The 17028-nt window shown below is 41.0% G+C and overlaps 1 protein-coding gene across 1 annotated transcript in view; it reads left to right on the plus strand.

Annotated features, from left to right (window-relative positions):
* Positions 1-17028, plus strand: part of LARP7 (La ribonucleoprotein 7, transcriptional regulator) — a 1030416-nt gene that overhangs the window by 879242 nt on the left and 134146 nt on the right. Inside the window, exon 11 of the mRNA XM_044061552.1 lies at positions 6563-6722. Coding sequence (XP_043917487.1) covers positions 6563-6722 — 160 coding nt within the window. The remainder of the gene's footprint in view (positions 1-6562; positions 6723-17028) is intronic.

Below are 17028 nucleotides of genomic sequence, written 5' to 3' on the forward strand. Positions count from 1 at the left end.
GGGAGCCTCCCACTGCTTAGGCCTATGTGTAGCCTGAAACTATAACCTAGGTGGTCTGTTGTTCCTGGGTTTGGGCTGAGAAGGCCAGATAGAGACTGGAAAGGACCAATTCTTAGAAGGCCAATGCCTACTAAATCTGGGAGGCTGTACTTGCTGGAAACCTTTAACAGTTTGCATAGATTTAGCTTTTTCCTCCATCTTTTTAAGGACTTCTTCTGCTTTGTTGCCAAACAGGTGGTCTTGGTTTAAGGGAGTATCCAATAATTTAGCTTTAACATGATCTGGCAAGTTTTGCTCCTTAAGCCAAGCATGCCTTCTAAGTACAGACCCAATGACAGCAGCCCTGCAAGATGCTTCTAAAGAGTCAAAACCACATTGCAAAGTATGCTTATCAACTTGTTCAGCAGAATGCATTAAATCCTGTAATTCTTTATGTTCAGCACAGTCAGGAATGAACAGGATTTTCTGTTTAAGTAGTCCCATGACATGCAGCTGATACTTAAACATATGAAACTAGCAATTTAAGGCCCTAATGGCCAAAGTAGCAGAGGTGTATAACTTCTAACCCCATCTGTCCAAGGCCCTGGAATCTCTATCAGAGGGGGTAGGGTTTTTGGCAGTAGTAGCCTTAATGCCCTTTGGTCCTTGGGAAATGGTCTCTGGATCCACAGTAGGATTACTGAAGAGGGACTTGTGAGAGTCAGGTACTCTGTAATACCTGTCAGGTTTTCTGGGAGCTGGAGGTAAGGTGTCTGGGGCCAGGCTAGATTCCAAGAAGGCATCATCTACAATGTCCAGAACAGGAGGGATAGCTAAAGGCCTGTGTAGAGGGAGAAGTAAGAATTCCCTAAGCCTCTTTTTTTAGTCAGAGTAATCCTGGCTTTCCCAACGGAAATGCTCCCTAAGAGTGTGCAAGGTTTCACCAAAAGAAAAATCTTCTGGAGGGGAAGCAGAGGGAATGGAATCCTTGCAATCAGAATCCTCATAGGCAGATAAGGGCAAATCCTGGTTATCAGAAGAAACAGAAATTTCAGAATCCTGATCAGAAGAATCAGAAGGAAAATCAGTTCTAGGTCTCTTAGAGGGGGAAGGCTGGCTTCCCCTAATTAAAGTAATAAGGTCTTCAGCCATTCTAAGCATTTGTTTTTCAGGCATATTGGCCTGACCATGCGGTTTGGACATCTGTTTTCTAGGCGTGGGTCGAGTTTTAGGCCTTGATGAAGATGGCATTGGTTTAAAATGCAAATCTGTAGGCCTGAATACACCCTCAGAAGCCGGTGCCTGCACAGTGGCTCCGGACCCATCCAAGGTAAAGACATCCGCAGGTTCCATAGTCGAAGAAGCATCTCGCGGCATACCGGACTCCGAATGGGTCTCAGTAGAGCCCTGCGAATCTGAAGTAGCGGGTGTCAGGGGCTGCGAAAACTCCTCACTGAGTACCGGTGAACTGGCTACTAGCTTAATGGAAGCGTCGTCAGCAGTTTTGGACCTATGCGGTCTGTCTGTCTTTATCCTTAAGTTTTTTTGGAATATCGGTAGTTGGATTGCTTACCGAAGCCATTTCTGGATAATTATGCAGAGTACCAAAATAATTTGCTGCAAATATATACCGACGATGAATAGTTCGGGGGTTGAACAAGGCACAAAATCGACAGCAAGGGACGTCGTGGTCTGGGCCTAAGTACGGAATGCAGTACGAATGAAAATCTTTATGAGGTATTTGCTTTCCACAGGTAATACAACTGTTAACTTTTACTGACATTGGTTAAGAGCAAGAAAAGGAATCCCCAATGGGGTACTTAGCTTTTTTGAAGACTTCAGTTCTGAAACTCGAAAACGAAAATTTCAGGAGTCGGCTGACCGGCACTTAGGAACTGCTTCTGCTTCGGGCACCACGCAGCAAGAAAGACTGATATAATGGCGTCGGCTGCATGTTTTATACCCCCGACGACCTGATGTCATGGAAGAAGAGACAGCATCCAACGCAGGAATCCAAGACTTTGATATTCAGGCCGGCTGAGGGCTACCTGCAGGCAGATAACCCAAATGTAATGACTGCAACAGTGACTACACTCGAACATCTACATTTATGGTAACTGTACACAGCTGTACTTTCCGTGTCTTCAGGATTTTGCTGTTTCGACATGTAGCTGTTGATTAAGCAGCGTTCACTGTATTAAGTGTTCACTTACTTAATAGGGAACCAAGTACAGTAGAGTCACAGTTAACTGGGACTCAAGCAGCTGGCACTCCCAAGCAACCAGCAATTTTGATTGGTTCGTATGCCAGTATACGAGCCAGTCAAAAATCACAAAGCGGAGCCTCTTCTGTTCAGTGCAGAACAGCATGTTATTAATAGAACTAATTGGAATCATAGCACCTTTGTCTGAGCTGAAGCTGTTTGCATCTTCACCATCTCCCACTCTCTTTTGACTCCAATGCCTTCCTGTATCTTGACGTTTGGTTCCTTACTGCCTCCCCTGAGCATCTCCTCATCACACACCTGGATCAAGTCTTCCATCTGCTTCTGAATTTCGGAATCTCCATAAACCTGCCATAATGTCAACTGAGTCTAACTCAGAATATAGAATACATATGATGACACCTAAACTCCAAACTTCAAAAAAGTCAGCCTTTCCCAGTCCAGGGTCCAGTCATTTTGTCTAACAGCTTTTCAAGTTCTACATTACCCAGCTCCACCAGCAAGATTAATCCTTAACTTTTGGGTCTCGTGGAGTCCACAATTTTAATAATTCCATTAACCAGATATTTCATGAGAGTGCTGCAGTGGACCTCAGCAGTAAATTGGTCTCAATCCACACACCCTCTGCATTTAAAAATTTGGATTATGCAGATCTGCAAAAAACACACAGTTTGGTGGATAACATCCCCATATGTGACTGAGGGCCACCCTTTCCAGACAGATTCACCTATCGCAACAGTGATCACATAAGCATTCCTTCTTGAGTAGGGTGGGGTTGGTATTTCGAAGGGAAGATAGTCCAAAGTACATGGTCAACAGCAAAGGCCAACCTTCACATCAGTGTCTTGGAGCTCTGGGGGTTCCTCCTAGCATTGCAGGCGTTTTATGACCTCTTTGCCAAGGGTGTGATCTCCATACAGATGGACAACATGACTACTGTGTGTGACATCAACAGGGAGTAACCCGATTTTATCCTGTTTGTTGAGAATCCATGAGGGTTTGTCATTCAGCAATATCTTTACAATGCTTTCTGATAGCAGTGCACATCTGGGGGTCCTCCTTTATACTCATGGACAAATTGAGCAGGACAATGCTGATGCCTCACGAGTTGTCCCTTGGCCCTACAGTGACTCCAACAATTTTCAGTCTCTGGGGCCAACCTTGCTGCACCCTGTTTGCCTGTTATCTAAACAGCAAATGCAGTAAGTACTTTGCCCTGATCCCTCCACAGTGACAGTCACTTGAGGCATGCTTTGGTCCCCTAGTCTTCTGTATGCTTTTACCTTCTACCCTAATGAACAAATTCATACAGAAAGCAAGGTAGTACAAGGCCAGGGAAATCCTCATTGTTCCCCTCTGGCCCCAACAGACATGATTCCCCTACCTTGGGTCTCTAGTACATAAACCAGAACTATCCACCATGGATGTTGGATTATTATCCAGATCTACTAACTCACCCATCCATTCTGCCTTCTCCAGATCAGAAGTCCGTAAAATTAACCACATGGTTCCTCCGGTTTTGACCATAGTCAGAAATGTCAGCCTTTCCCAGACAGTAGTCAGTATTCTTTCTGCTTCACCGAAACTGTCAACTAGGAAAATTTACCACAGCAAATTAAGAGATTTTCGATTTGGGCCTGGTTCAAAGGTCTGGATCCCTCTTCAGCACCATTTCCTTCTATACCTGAATTTTTGTCTGACCTCTTTGAAAAAAGATTCCAGCTTTGCCACCATTAAGTTGCAATTTCCAGTTTTACATTGGACATAATGACATGTCAGTAGCATCTCTAAAAATCTCAAAATCCTTCCAGAAAGGTACCTTTCTGCTGAGTTTTCCCATTAGAGAGACAGCACTTCATGAGACATCACTATTACGTTACAAGCGCTAACCCAGGCTCCCTTTGAACCTGCTTTCACTGCAGACTTAAAATTTCTTATGTGGAAACCAGTTTTCTTGGTTGCCATAACAGCCAGATGAATCTCAGAACTACAAGCCCTCTCCTTTAAGCCCCTTTACCTAGTGTTCCACAGAGATAGAGTTTCCCTAAGAACTAATGTGTCCTTTATTCCTGAGGTGGCATACGAAACTAATTTAAATCAGTTAATACAGCTGCCTGTCTTCTTTCCAAGGTACTCAAACAAAGGAGAATACTTACTACATATGTTAGATGTTCATAAACAACTCTGATTCTATATTCCCAGGAGGGCAAAGATTTCAGAAAGGGAAAGAAGAGAAAGAAAAGAAAGTTGGGAAAGGCAGTCTCCAAAGTAATCTTATCCAGATGGCTCACAGATTGTGTTTCCTTTGTATGTAATAAGAATAATTTACCCTTATCAGATAAACCAAAAGCACATTCAGCCAGTGGTTTCCACCTGTACAGCCTTTAACAGAGAATTATCCATTGATGACATCTGTGCCATGGCCACATGGGTAACAGTACTTACCTTTGTATCTTACTGTACAAGCTGGACACTCTGTCTAGAACACAATCATCATCTGGTTCCACCCTCCTCAGGCATGTCCTTCCTTGATACCACACAGTTTGACAACTTGGGATTCTCTCCCATATGTTTTAATGGATGAAAATCCACACATTGAATAGAAACGTTACATACTTATCATAATGTTAGTTCCATGTTGTCTGATTTATGTCCACTTCAAGCTCCACCCCCCTTTTGTCACCTGTGGCTTTGAGATGATTGAGTGGATGTTACTCCCTGTCTTTGCATAGTCACATGAGACTGTAATGGCTTTCCTCAACAATTTAAAATCACCAAGTTTATGACTTGTTTTTGGGAAGGGTTTTTTCCTAGGTAGCTTTTAATGTTATAATCTAGATTGCTGGGGGGTGGCAGACTTGATCTGAGCATCTGAGATGCAGCCTAGGGAAGTATGGAATTATGGGTATGGGAGGAGTCAGAGCTCTGGATCTGATAGGCTTTGAAGTAGGTACTGAGGTCAGACCGGACAACCCATATATTTGAAGCGGAAGGAAATCAGACAACATGGATCTAATATTATGGTAAGTATGTAACTTTCATTTTCTGACTGACCACCTGTTAAACTGGCATGAATATTTTCAACTTGTATTATTCTTCTAAACTGTGTGTAAATATGGTACATATCTTTGTCCCATCTTCAATATCTCTACCCAAGTTTATTTGTACTCACTAATTTAACAACCTTTGTCTCTCACCATTCACTATCTGTATCTTAACACTCTTGCTTATCCTAAAAACAATTTTCCTTATACTATCTCTCATCTTTCCCTTCTTTCCACACATTATTTCTTTATCTTTTTGACACTCTTTTCCCCAGTTCATCTCTAACACTAGCAGAAACTAACAGAAATATAATACTATCAATGCCACTACCACGTTTTCATTAAATATATAATTACTAAATGTTCTACCTCCTCTCTGCTATCTTGTACTGATCACTCACAAGCCTCCCTAGCAAAATGTAATGCAACCTACTAAGTCTGACTTTCATTTTTTTAATCTCTATCTGAACTGTTTTTGACTTTTCAGTTCATCGTTATAATTCTTATATAATCATTTTGTTAGGCTTATTGTTATTTGTAAATATTCATTGTGTTGATTATATACAATTTTTGTACATTTATAACCATTGTAACTGTGCATTTAATGTTGGTCATCATGGTTTCATGTTATGTTTGCATTCTGTGTGAAGCTCTTCTCCCCGGGCCTCCTCTGAAATTTCTGCCTGGTTGGATTTTTCCCTGGTAAACGAATGCTAATAAATGAATAATTCGGTACATAAAGTGATCTGCCATTGAGATTCATACTGTAGTCCTTCATTAGATGCCCTCTGTCTCTGTTTGCCTTCTGAGTGACCCTAGCAAGTCAGTTAACCAAACTGTAATACTGGCTTACCTCTTAAAAGATCCACCTATATGGAATAGATTTATGGAGTAAATAAATTTAAAAAAGTGGGACATTTGTGATGGCCTTCCTGTATGCAGACTAATAGAGTTTACCGACTCTGAGTTTCCTCTACAGATAATACTGCTGTTGGAAAACAGATTTGCTCTGTACTCACATTTTTTTTTTCTAAAACACGGGTCATACACCCATTTAAAAAAGCATATTGCATCAGGACTGTGCTTGAGCTACAACTCATGTTGGGTATCAGCAGAGTTTTTTTTTTTTTGGTGTAGAAGTGTTTGCCTTTAGCAGATGATATTTTACTTCAGGATGAGTAAATGAATGCATTGTGTATATTTACTTCAAGTTACTTCAAGTTGAATTAATTAATACATTATATCTCTGTGATTTGCATTAAACGGAGTCTAGCTGAATATTAGTCTTAAGTACATCTGCCTTCCAACTTGACAGGATGCACTTTCTGAAATTTCTGCTGTAGCATATGTTGATATGCTGGATGGAGACATTGAATGTCATGTCAGATTCAAAGCACCAGAGGATGTGCAAAAAGTGGTGGAAGAACAGCAAAACTTCCATAAGAAATACAACTGGAAGGTAGAAGTCCTTTCTGGTAAGTTTTTATTTCTTTCTTTATAAAGTTTAAACTACGCTAAGAGAAGAAGACTAATGATATACTGAATCCCTCTGTTTTTTGCAGTTAACCCCTGTGCAGCTGTCTTTCATCTGTTCATCCATCCCAAATATGACAAATTTCTGTATTACCTGCACTGTACTTACTCCAGCAGGTCATTCCAGGTCCCTATCGACCTGTGTTTCAATGTAGAAAAAAGGTATTTTAGGTTAGACTTGAAGCTTTCAGTAGCCACAAATGCAATTTGCATTCCCACTCTTTCCCTTCTTCTGCAGTGTAGCCTCAACTGACCTGTGATGTGGATTTGTTTTAACACACGTACAGTAGTACACAGATAGTAGTCATACCTACAAAGTCTGTATTTCCACAGCCCCAAGTGAACTCTGAAAATTTATTACCAGTAGTGCTGATGAGAAACATTTTAACAATGTTTCCTATGACACTATCTGTTGAAGGTGTGACTAGAGAGTACAGCTGACAAATTATTTAACTCCTGACCTATTGTTTTTTGGTTAACTCCAGAAAGATGCAGCTTGCTACCCAGAAAGATAAAATGCTGTATAAGTTCAAACCTTCATACGCAAGTATTAGGCTAGCAGGGCATTTTAAGCTTAGCCAGTTTCCCCTTTTGTGCTTGAATTAACCTGTTCCATTGGGTTAGAGATTGAGTTTACCCTTGCCATGTTTGATAATTATATATTACCAATAATGAGAATGACTGGGATCATACTATAGATAATGTGAGGGGGCCTGTGAATGGTATAAATCAATTAGGAGCTGCCTTTGTCCATTGGTAGTACAGGGGGCAGTCCTGGTTTAAATTTTCTGTTTCCTATCCATAGATCCAAGTTGTGCTTGAATATGGACAGGGTTGAACTTTGTTTTATGTGGATGCGAAGTCTTTTCCAAAGCAATGGTATCCTCTCTGCTAGATATATCTGTCCCTCCAAACCATTCTGTTGATGTTGCAGAAGAGGTTTAGATCCCTAGACCAAGCATTTCTGATGCCATTTGACATGCTGATTTGCAGTAAATACATCAGTATTGGGTCGGAGGATGCCTTAGATGCCAGACACAGGCCACACCCCTCTTAACAGTTTTGTAGGATACCGAGTATAGTGTCAGGGCTTTGAGTCGGTTCATATACAACATATTGTTTAGGCCTTGTATCCTTTTAGTATGGTATCTCTGTGGGCGTTCCAGTCATTGTATGTGTCTGGACAGATCTTCCAAAGGGAGCATTATATTCAGTGATTGGCTTACTAAGAGCTGTGTAATGGGGGTACAGTGACATCAGTAGTTCTAGACACAAGCCTTTGTTTATAAGCTGTGCAATATAGAAGGACATTCTTACAACGATGGACAAGTTAGTCAGACGTTAGGTCACTGCCACATAAGTTGCCAAATTGTGAACAACTGGGTCAACTCTTAGGAGCATGTTATCAATGTGGTATTTCCCTGGGTAGATGACTTCTCAAAGGATATAGTAAAGCATTTTTTTGGCATTTGGATTCTGTCCATTATTTTGGCAGCAGTTATTTGTTTGGGACTAACCTTCCTTCCTAAGCCATTTGGGGATTCAGTGACTGCAACTAGCTTGCAGTCATTTGCAAACTTAGTCAGCCATAGCCCATTGGGATTGGCATTTACTTCAGAACAGTAGATGCCAGACAGTAGAGGTCCCAACACAGAACCCTGGGTTACTCCACTGGTGACTAGTTTCTCTGTTGACGTAACTTCCCTTGTTTTGATTTCCTGCATCATATCTGTGAACCACCTGGCAATCCAGCAGGTGACATAGGGGTTTTATAGGTTCATAGGTTGGTACTGGGCTGTTGGCCCTAGGGCCTATACAAGCATAGCCATAACAATTCCCTGGCTATTTCTTCCCACACTATTTACTTCCCTCAGTTTATTTAGATTTTCTACTATGCTTGAGTGGGGAATTGTGTGAAAAGCTTTGACCAGGTCGAGGTGTGCATTATGTACAATTTTACCTTCATCCATTGCTTTTTTTGAAAAGGTGACCTTTTAAAAAAAAAAAAAAAATACCAGGTGGAGTAAACATAACCTCCCCTTGATAAATCCAGTCTGAGACTGGTCCAGTGTTTGGAGGTTCCCTTGTTATGATTGATTACTTCCATGATAAGTCTTTCAGTGGCTTTGCATATGAGGCTGGTCAGTCTTATGGGTCTGTAGTTGCCTTGGTCTGTGGAAGGTCCTCCCTTGTGCAGAAGAATGACTTTAGCTGTTCTCCATTTGCTTGGTATAAAATTTGTATGAAGGCTGAGATTGAACAATGCTGTTAGGGGTGTGGCTAAATCCTGCTTCATTATTTAAGGTGCGTCCAGGAATATTGTCAGAGCTCACTTGCACCATCACATTTGGCTATCAGCTAAAAAAAAAAATGGGATGAAAAAATACTTAAAACTGTGTCAGATGTAGCACCCATTTCCTATCTCTTTTAAACTATTCTTTGCACTTTGTTCATTTGCTTCTTGTGAGTGTCTTACTGCAGTCCGTTTCTGTTGTGTTTCTCCATTCTTTTTATTTAAGGGAATCCAAAGAGAATCATCATGTAGTCACTGGATTAAATAATAGATGCAAGTGTCCTCATTTGCAAGTGAGAAAACAGAGTCTGAGATTTGAAATTGTTCTTATCTGTTTTCTATTGATTAGAGATATACCTCTGAACTGTCGGATTTTGCTGAATCTCCCCGGTTTTGCCTCATATTTTTGCCCTGTCCCTCATAAAATTTTTGTTTCTCAGGTAAATCACTGAGGATTGCAGTCAGTTGTTACTGCAAGACATTAAAGTTTCTTACTTTTTATTTCAGAAAATGAATGTTGATGCAAAGCATGTTGTTTCCACTTTTTAAGTGGATTAGATCAATATTTTAAAAAGTCCATGGTTTTGATTATTTTCCTTATTTTTTTATGTATTTGTCCAGAATTCCTAGATAAAGAAGTTGAAAAGAATAGTTAGAGTATTGTCCAGCTCTTCCATTTGGAAGTTGCTTCTCTTCAGCTTTAGTGGGTTGAGATAAATGGAAAATATGTCTGTTTCCTTGATGACACCTGTGTACTTTAGAAAGGTAAAGAAACTGACTGAATGTATCAAATACATGGAATTTACCGCATATTTTTAAGATTCACATTTAGTTATTAAAAATTTGATTTTATTATTTAGTTTTGACAACCAAAAATGTTTTCTGAAAAGATTTACTTCTAATATTTACAGAAAGGACACTTTTTCTCATTTTTATTTGCATTGCTTTAGTAGCCGGCCCTACAAGACAAAAATATATCCTCTTAAAGGAACAGATAGTGAAATGGATTAGAATTGTGTCAGAAGATGACAAATTAGATGATGATCCAAATATTTTATTGAAAATGTTTATCCATAGGGGTTGCCCATTAAATTTATTATTGCAAATCAAGGATGAAATCAAAATGAGGTACACAAAATGTACACCCCCTGTTGAGTTCAAGCAACATGAACATTTTAAAATCACTGGATGATGTAAAGCCTTATGAGTCAATTATTTTAAGTTTTAGTGGAGATGTGATTAGCATGAAGGATATTACAAAAATAGTCTTATTATTTTATATTTTGATGGCTTGCATAAAACTGTTAAATAATCCTCTTTTTTAACATAATTGTAATATCAAAGAAAAGCTGGAGACAAATGGTGGCCAAAGCTTGAAAAATAATGCAAGGACTAAAAAAGGGACCTATAAATGCAGCCATTGTAGTCAGTGCAGTAATAATTATGAAGAAGAGACAAATATAACCAACTATTTCAGTAGGCTAATGCAGACAAATCCCTGTAATTATGAGAGTAAAGAAATTGATTTGTCTAACAAGGTGTGCCACATGTCCAATGTATGTCTTGGGCAAAACAGAGATGTCTGTGGAGAAGGATATATGAGTATTGTTATAGGTTCATAGGTTCATAGGTTCGTACTAGGCTATCTGCCCTAAGGCATTTATAAGCCTAGCCAGAGTGTGTGTGGCTTTCACCACCCCTTAGGATGAGAATACTACACCCATTTAGGGTTTAGTTTACTGTGCCTCTGTCTAGTAGTGACACAGAGATGACCCCTGGGGTAAACCTACGATCTCCCATCCACTCGTCAAGACTTCTCTTGAATAGAGTTAGTGAGGGGCTCTGCCTAACATGGACTGGGATTCTGTTCCAGAGTGTAGGGAGCCTCTGGGTTATGAATCTGTCCCTCCAGCACGTCCTATTTATTTCTGTGTTGAGGTTTAAGTCTCTTGCTCTCGTGGCTCTGATGGATTTGGATTTTTTGAGGTGGAGCATGTCCATTAATTCCGGATTGGACATGGCCTTGTACGTTAGGCATAGGTCACCTCTGAGTAGGCGGTATGCGACTGAATAGAGCTGGAGTTTTTTCAGTCGGGCAGCATATGACATATGTTTAAGACCCTTTATCCTCTTGGTGAGGAACTTTTGGGGTCTTTCCAACTGCTGCATGTGTCGGGTAAGATACATCCCAAATGGGGCATTGTACTCAATCATTGGCCTAATAAGAGATGAGTACAGGTGCACAATGACCTCTCCTGATCTAGATGTGAAACCCTTCATGATAAGTTGGGCAATATAGAAGGTCTTCCTAACCACTTTGGCAATGTGAGTGTCAAATGAGAGGTTACTGTCAACCTGGGTCCCTAGGTCCCTGATTACCTCTTCCGTACTTAATGGATTACCACCTATGTGGTAATTTGTGGGTACCTTGTTTTTCCCAAAGGTATGACTATACATTTTTTGGCGTTAAGCTTAAGGCCATGGCTCTGGCACCAATTATCCGTTTCTATGAGTCCTCTCTGAAGGATGTTTGTGTCCGCTGGAGTATCAATTATGGCGCCCAGTTTGCAGTCATCTGTGAACTTTGTCAGCCACAATCCTCCTATGTTTGCCTGTACCTTGGAAAAATAAATGCCAAACAAGAGGGGTCCCAGAACTGAGCCCTGTGGGACACCGCTTGTGACTGGCTTAGAGTCTGACATAGCTCCAGCAACTCTGACCCTGTGGGTTCTGTCCTTGAGCCAGTTTGCAACCCATCTCATGACATATGGGTTTACATTTAAGCTGGTGAGTTTGTCTATGATGCCCAACTGTGGTATTGTGTCAAAGGCTTTTGCAAGGTCAAGGTAGGCTGTGTGAACTGCCTTACCTTCATCAATGGCCTTAGTGACGGTTTCAAAAAAGTCGACCAAGTTCAAAAGGCAGGATCTGCCCTTGACAAAGCCAAATTGGGTGGGATCCAATGTCTGTAGGTCCCCAATGTCTTTGTTTATGAGTTCCATAATGATCCTCTCCATAGCTTTGCAGACCAGGCTCGTCAAGCTTATGGGGCGGTAATTTCCAGGGTCCGTAGAAGCACTGCCTTTGTGAAGTGGGACCACTGTTGCCGTACGCCACTCTCTGGGTACGTATCCTGTAGTAAGGCTAAGATTAAACAGCAGCCTTATGTTTGGGTTTAGTTCCTCTTGGAGTTCATGTAGCACACAGCCCGGGACACCGTCCGGTCCCATTGATGCTGTGTTTTTAGCTTTAGAGTGGGCGGCTCTCACCTGGGCATCTGAGATGTTAGGGAGGCTACACTCTGCTGGGATAGTTATTTCTCCTTTTGGGGGGGAGGGGGAGGAGAAATTTGCACTGAACCTATCTGCCAGAATGTTGGCAATGTCAGTGGGTTCAGTGTATTTATTGTCATTTTGGACTAACTGAGCATATCTGGGAGTTTCCACCCAGGTTTCTAGCATAGCTAAAGAAGGCCTTGTGATTGTCTTTTGTGTCTTTTGCGATTTTTCTCTCATAGTTGGCCTTGGATGATTTTATGAGTGATCCTTGTTTTTTGCTAGTACTGATCAGAGATGCCTTCCCATTTAGGGATTTTGCTCTGTCATGTAGTAGCTTCCTCCTTCTGTTGTAAAGTTTGTTTATGGCTGGGGTCCACCAGACCCGGCGCCTGCCTTTGGGGGAATGGGTCTTGGTTTTATTTGGGATTGCATGATCCATGCATTCTTGAAGGTGCCCGTAGAAGGCATTTGCAAAGGATTCAGCAGTGTGGGTTGTGGTTTCCACTGGCCCAGGGACCTTGAAGGATACCACTTCAGTCTTAAGAAGTGTGAAGTTGGCTTTTGAGAAGTTCTTCACTGTGGTCTTTTGTACAGGGGGTGGGGGCGGGATGTGGATTTCCAGTGAGATTAATTTATGGTCTGATCTTACCAATGAAGGATATACTTCCGGTGTGGAGCATTTTGTCCCCATGTTTGTGATGATCAGGTCTAGTATATTGTCTCCTCTTGTGGGAATGGTGACTAGTTGTTCCATCGCATTGGAGTTTATGAATTCTAGGAACCTTTGGGCTAGGGTGTTTGGGCTTGAGTAATGTTCCCAGTCTATGTTTCGGTAGTTGAAGTCTCCCAATATGATGGTATTTGGAGAAACATTCATACTCTCCAGTGTCTTCAGGAAGGCTGTGTGGGTTTCCTGAGTTTGAGAAGGTGGTCTGTAGCATGCTACAAATTGTAAGGCAGTTTTGCCTATGGTTAGTTGCACCTGGATGGTCTCCGATGCTTCGTGCGTTGCCACTAACCTGGAGGTGTGGGTATCTTTGATGAATATGGATACTCCCCCTCCTTTTGTGGTTCGGTCCAAGTTTTGGGGCCGGAAAGCATGATATGAGGTAAAACCTGATAGTGCTGGGGTGCTCTCAGGAGCCTTGAACCAGGTTTCAGTCACTGCACAGACATCGATGTTCTCCATACTGAGGAGGGCTTGCATCTTGAGGTTTAGACTTCTGGCATTGAGCAGCATTACCCTTATTTTTTTTCCATTTGTGTTTTCTAGGGAGGTAGGTTTGTCATTTGAGCCTTGCCTAAAAAGGCACTATGGGGGTGGCAAGAGCCTTGGCCAATATCCGGAAGCCCAGGGGTGACAGGTGCAAGCCATCCCTTGCGAAGCAGCGTGGCTTGTCGAGCATGTCATCCCAAGCAGACAGACATTGGATCCCCTTTGAATGACACCAGTAATTAAGCCAATTGTTAAAACTGATCATTTTGTTTGTACTGTGGCATCATTCTTGGTGAGGGTAAGGTGCTGCTCAGGGTCAGGGTCGTACCGGCCTGGGCTACATAATCAGAGAGCTCCTCTATGTCTCTTTTCATGTAGTCCAGGGAGGTACGTCTCAGGTCGTTCACACCGGCATGTACAATGACTGAGTCATATTTGTACTTGCTGTGGAGTGACCTGAGTGCTTGTGTTATGTGGCGGATTCTAGCTCCCGACAGGCAGCTTACTGTGACCTTTTCCTTGTTCAGTCTGGTGAGCGGGACGTCAGTGTGTCTGACTATGGAGTCACCTATTACAAGTGTGTCTGGCATGTTGTTTGGCCTTAAGGGCTGTGACTGTTTAGCACACTGACTTTGTGAAATATGTGTTGCATGTGCTATGTCTTGAGGTGGCGGTTGCTTGGGTGTCTGCTTTGTAGGCCTCTCTTGTTTTGGTAGATTTTTAATCAGCGCCTCCGAGTATGTTTTTGTGTGTTTATGTGTTTGGTTTGCAGTTGTGATAGTTCTTTGTGAGACTGGATTTGTGGTGTGCGTGGTTACCTTCTCCTCCTGCCTGGTCTTGCCAGTACTGAATTGAGAGAGCTCAGCCTCCAGTTTGGCTATATAGTTGCATCTCTCGCATATATTTGTATTTGTTGGGAGGAGGAGAGGGTTGTCTGTGTACATGAGGCAATTGTAACATTGCCTCAAGATTCCCAGATTCACCAGCTGAACAGGAGAGGATGCCAGCAACTGACCCTTAGACATGCTAGAATAGTGAAAAAGATTGTTGTGTAACTGAGTCAGAAAGGATCTATAGGGAAATGGGTACTCAATGGAATTTAGGTGAAAGAAGTACTTTCTTTTGTTTGAGTGCTTTACCTGTATAAAAAATGCTTTAGGAGCAAGTGCTGAGCTTTTCAGTTAGAGAATAGGCTGTTTAGATTGCAAGTAGAGCAGTTCTAAGGGAAAAATTGAAGAGTAGACTTTACGGAGCCAGAAATAATTTAAACTTGATTAACCGGCGCTGCTGAGCAACTTCGTGCTAATTCGTGCTAAAACGCGCAAAAGCGGGCTTTATAGCAGGGGGTTGAAAAGAGCCAGGAATTGACCCAAAATGGCCAATAAACTACAAGTTGCTGGGCTGGAACCAATCCTCTAGGGACAAATAGGTTGCTCAGTGCTCCCCACTCCCACTGGTGAACAAAGAAGCTTCCTCTTATCCAAATAAGGATATGGATAGCACAGGAACTAAGACAAAGCCCAGAGATCAGCAAAATCTGAAGACTTGACTATTCTAGTTCAGAAAAGCGGGAAAACAAGGATATTTTTTTTGTTTTTTTCTTTTTACAGAGAAAGGAGAAAAAGATACAGTAACAAACAGTAAATGCTATAAAACGGCTAGCGCACTTGAGTGCGTTAGCTTAACAATTAAAGTAAACAAAAAATAACTTTTTAAAGTGCTAACAGTATAAATTCAACACAAGTACAGTAAAAACAATATGCAGAGCTGTTTTTTAAGCGAAATGCAGTCGAGATGCAGTAATTTAAGCGAAAGCCAGAAAAAATACTTATAAATCCAGGAAAGTCACTCTTTCACTCTCTGCTGCTTGTAGAACTCTGCAGGACACCACGAGGAGCTGTGCTGAGTCTTTTACAAGTGAAAACGCGCGCAAAAGCGGGCTTTATAGCATATTAGCAAAAAGGCTGTAGAAGTGTGCTGTTTGTATACACTCACAGGTGTGTGCTGATTTTCAGAAAATTATGTTTCTGGCACTAGAAGGTGTTTCATCTAATCCTAGAGTGGGGGCCTGGGAAGCACATATTGAATATAAGGAGTTGGTGCAGCTGATAGGTGGCTGAAAAATGACTGCAGTTTCTATCATAAGTGTTTTCAAGAGTCATGCTGCAAAACTATAACTTAGTCTTTCTTAATATGTATTAAGATTAATACAAGATTAATTTCTCAATTATTTTTTCTTTATTGTACATGTCAATGTCTGTATTGTTAAAGGCATGTCTTAGCATTAGGTCACAGAACTTTAAATATTGCGTTGTGGAGTCAAGAGGTGCCATGCTATCACTCTAACTACTTTTAAACTGATTTTGTTGTAAAAAAAAATTCTAATGAAGTTCTAGTTGTAAAAAAAAGTGGAAAGCACTAAGCAACTGTGTATTAAGTATGCCATGGTTTACACTATGGTGGTCACTTTCTTATGATTCTTAAAAATATTTGAGAATTCTTGATCCCAATGATTTGAAGTAATAACCACCCTATCTCTAATCTCCCATTTTTGGAGAAAGTTATTGAGAAAATGCTATATGCACCAAAGTATTCTTACTTAATTTTTTGCCCTTTCATACCCATGTCAGCCCAGCTTTAGAACCACACAGAACCTTCATCTCATAATGCAGGATCAAAAGTTGTATTCAGTCTTGGTCTTCCTTCATCTCTCAGAAGATTTTGTGATTGTGAACTATAGGATCATTGTGAAGTGTCTGAAATTGCTGTGATTTTAACAGGCTCCGTTCTTGAGAGTTTAACTTCCACAGGGTCTTTTTGTGGTTAACTCTTCTGACACCTTTCCTCTAGAATGTGGGTTATCCCAAGACACTGTTTTAGACCCCTTTATTGTTTCCTGTCTACATGGTGCCACTAATGGAGATCATCATGTTTATAGGTTTAATTTTATCGAGTGCTTAAAAAAATAAATACTTTAAAAAAGTTAAAACATAAAACAAGTATAAAACATTATAAAATAAAATGTATAAAAGCAAAGATAATATATCATAGTAATAAAAATATGCATCCCATTGTCAAGGCTGTAAAGTGCTTTAATGTACACTGCACTAGCTTTCTAACAAGTGACATAAAAGAGGTCTTTGGAGATCTCTTGAAGCCACTCTGTGTGAGGGACTTGATGAATTACCTTGAGAGGATATTTTAGGGGTGCAGCCCTTGAAAAGCAAAAGCAAGAATGCTAGATAATTAGAGCCACACATTAGAAAGTGTTATTAGACCCTGAATTTCTTTGCATTTGGAGCCTGCTTTAATATAAATGAAAACATCGCTTTGTTAAGAAAGGCTGTGATGATTTAGTAAATTGTAGGACCTAAATCATCCGGGCAGAAAAAAATAAAACAGCCTGTTAGGGTAAGGGTCAAGTCCGTAGATATCCACACATTTATTAAAAGCTAGAGAAG

The sequence above is a fragment of the Protopterus annectens genome, chromosome 2.part0, assembly GCF_019279795.1.
Source record: "Protopterus annectens isolate FY-2018-M chromosome 2.part0, PAN1.0, whole genome shotgun sequence".
Lineage (NCBI taxonomy): Eukaryota > Metazoa > Chordata > Ceratodontiformes > Protopteridae > Protopterus > Protopterus annectens.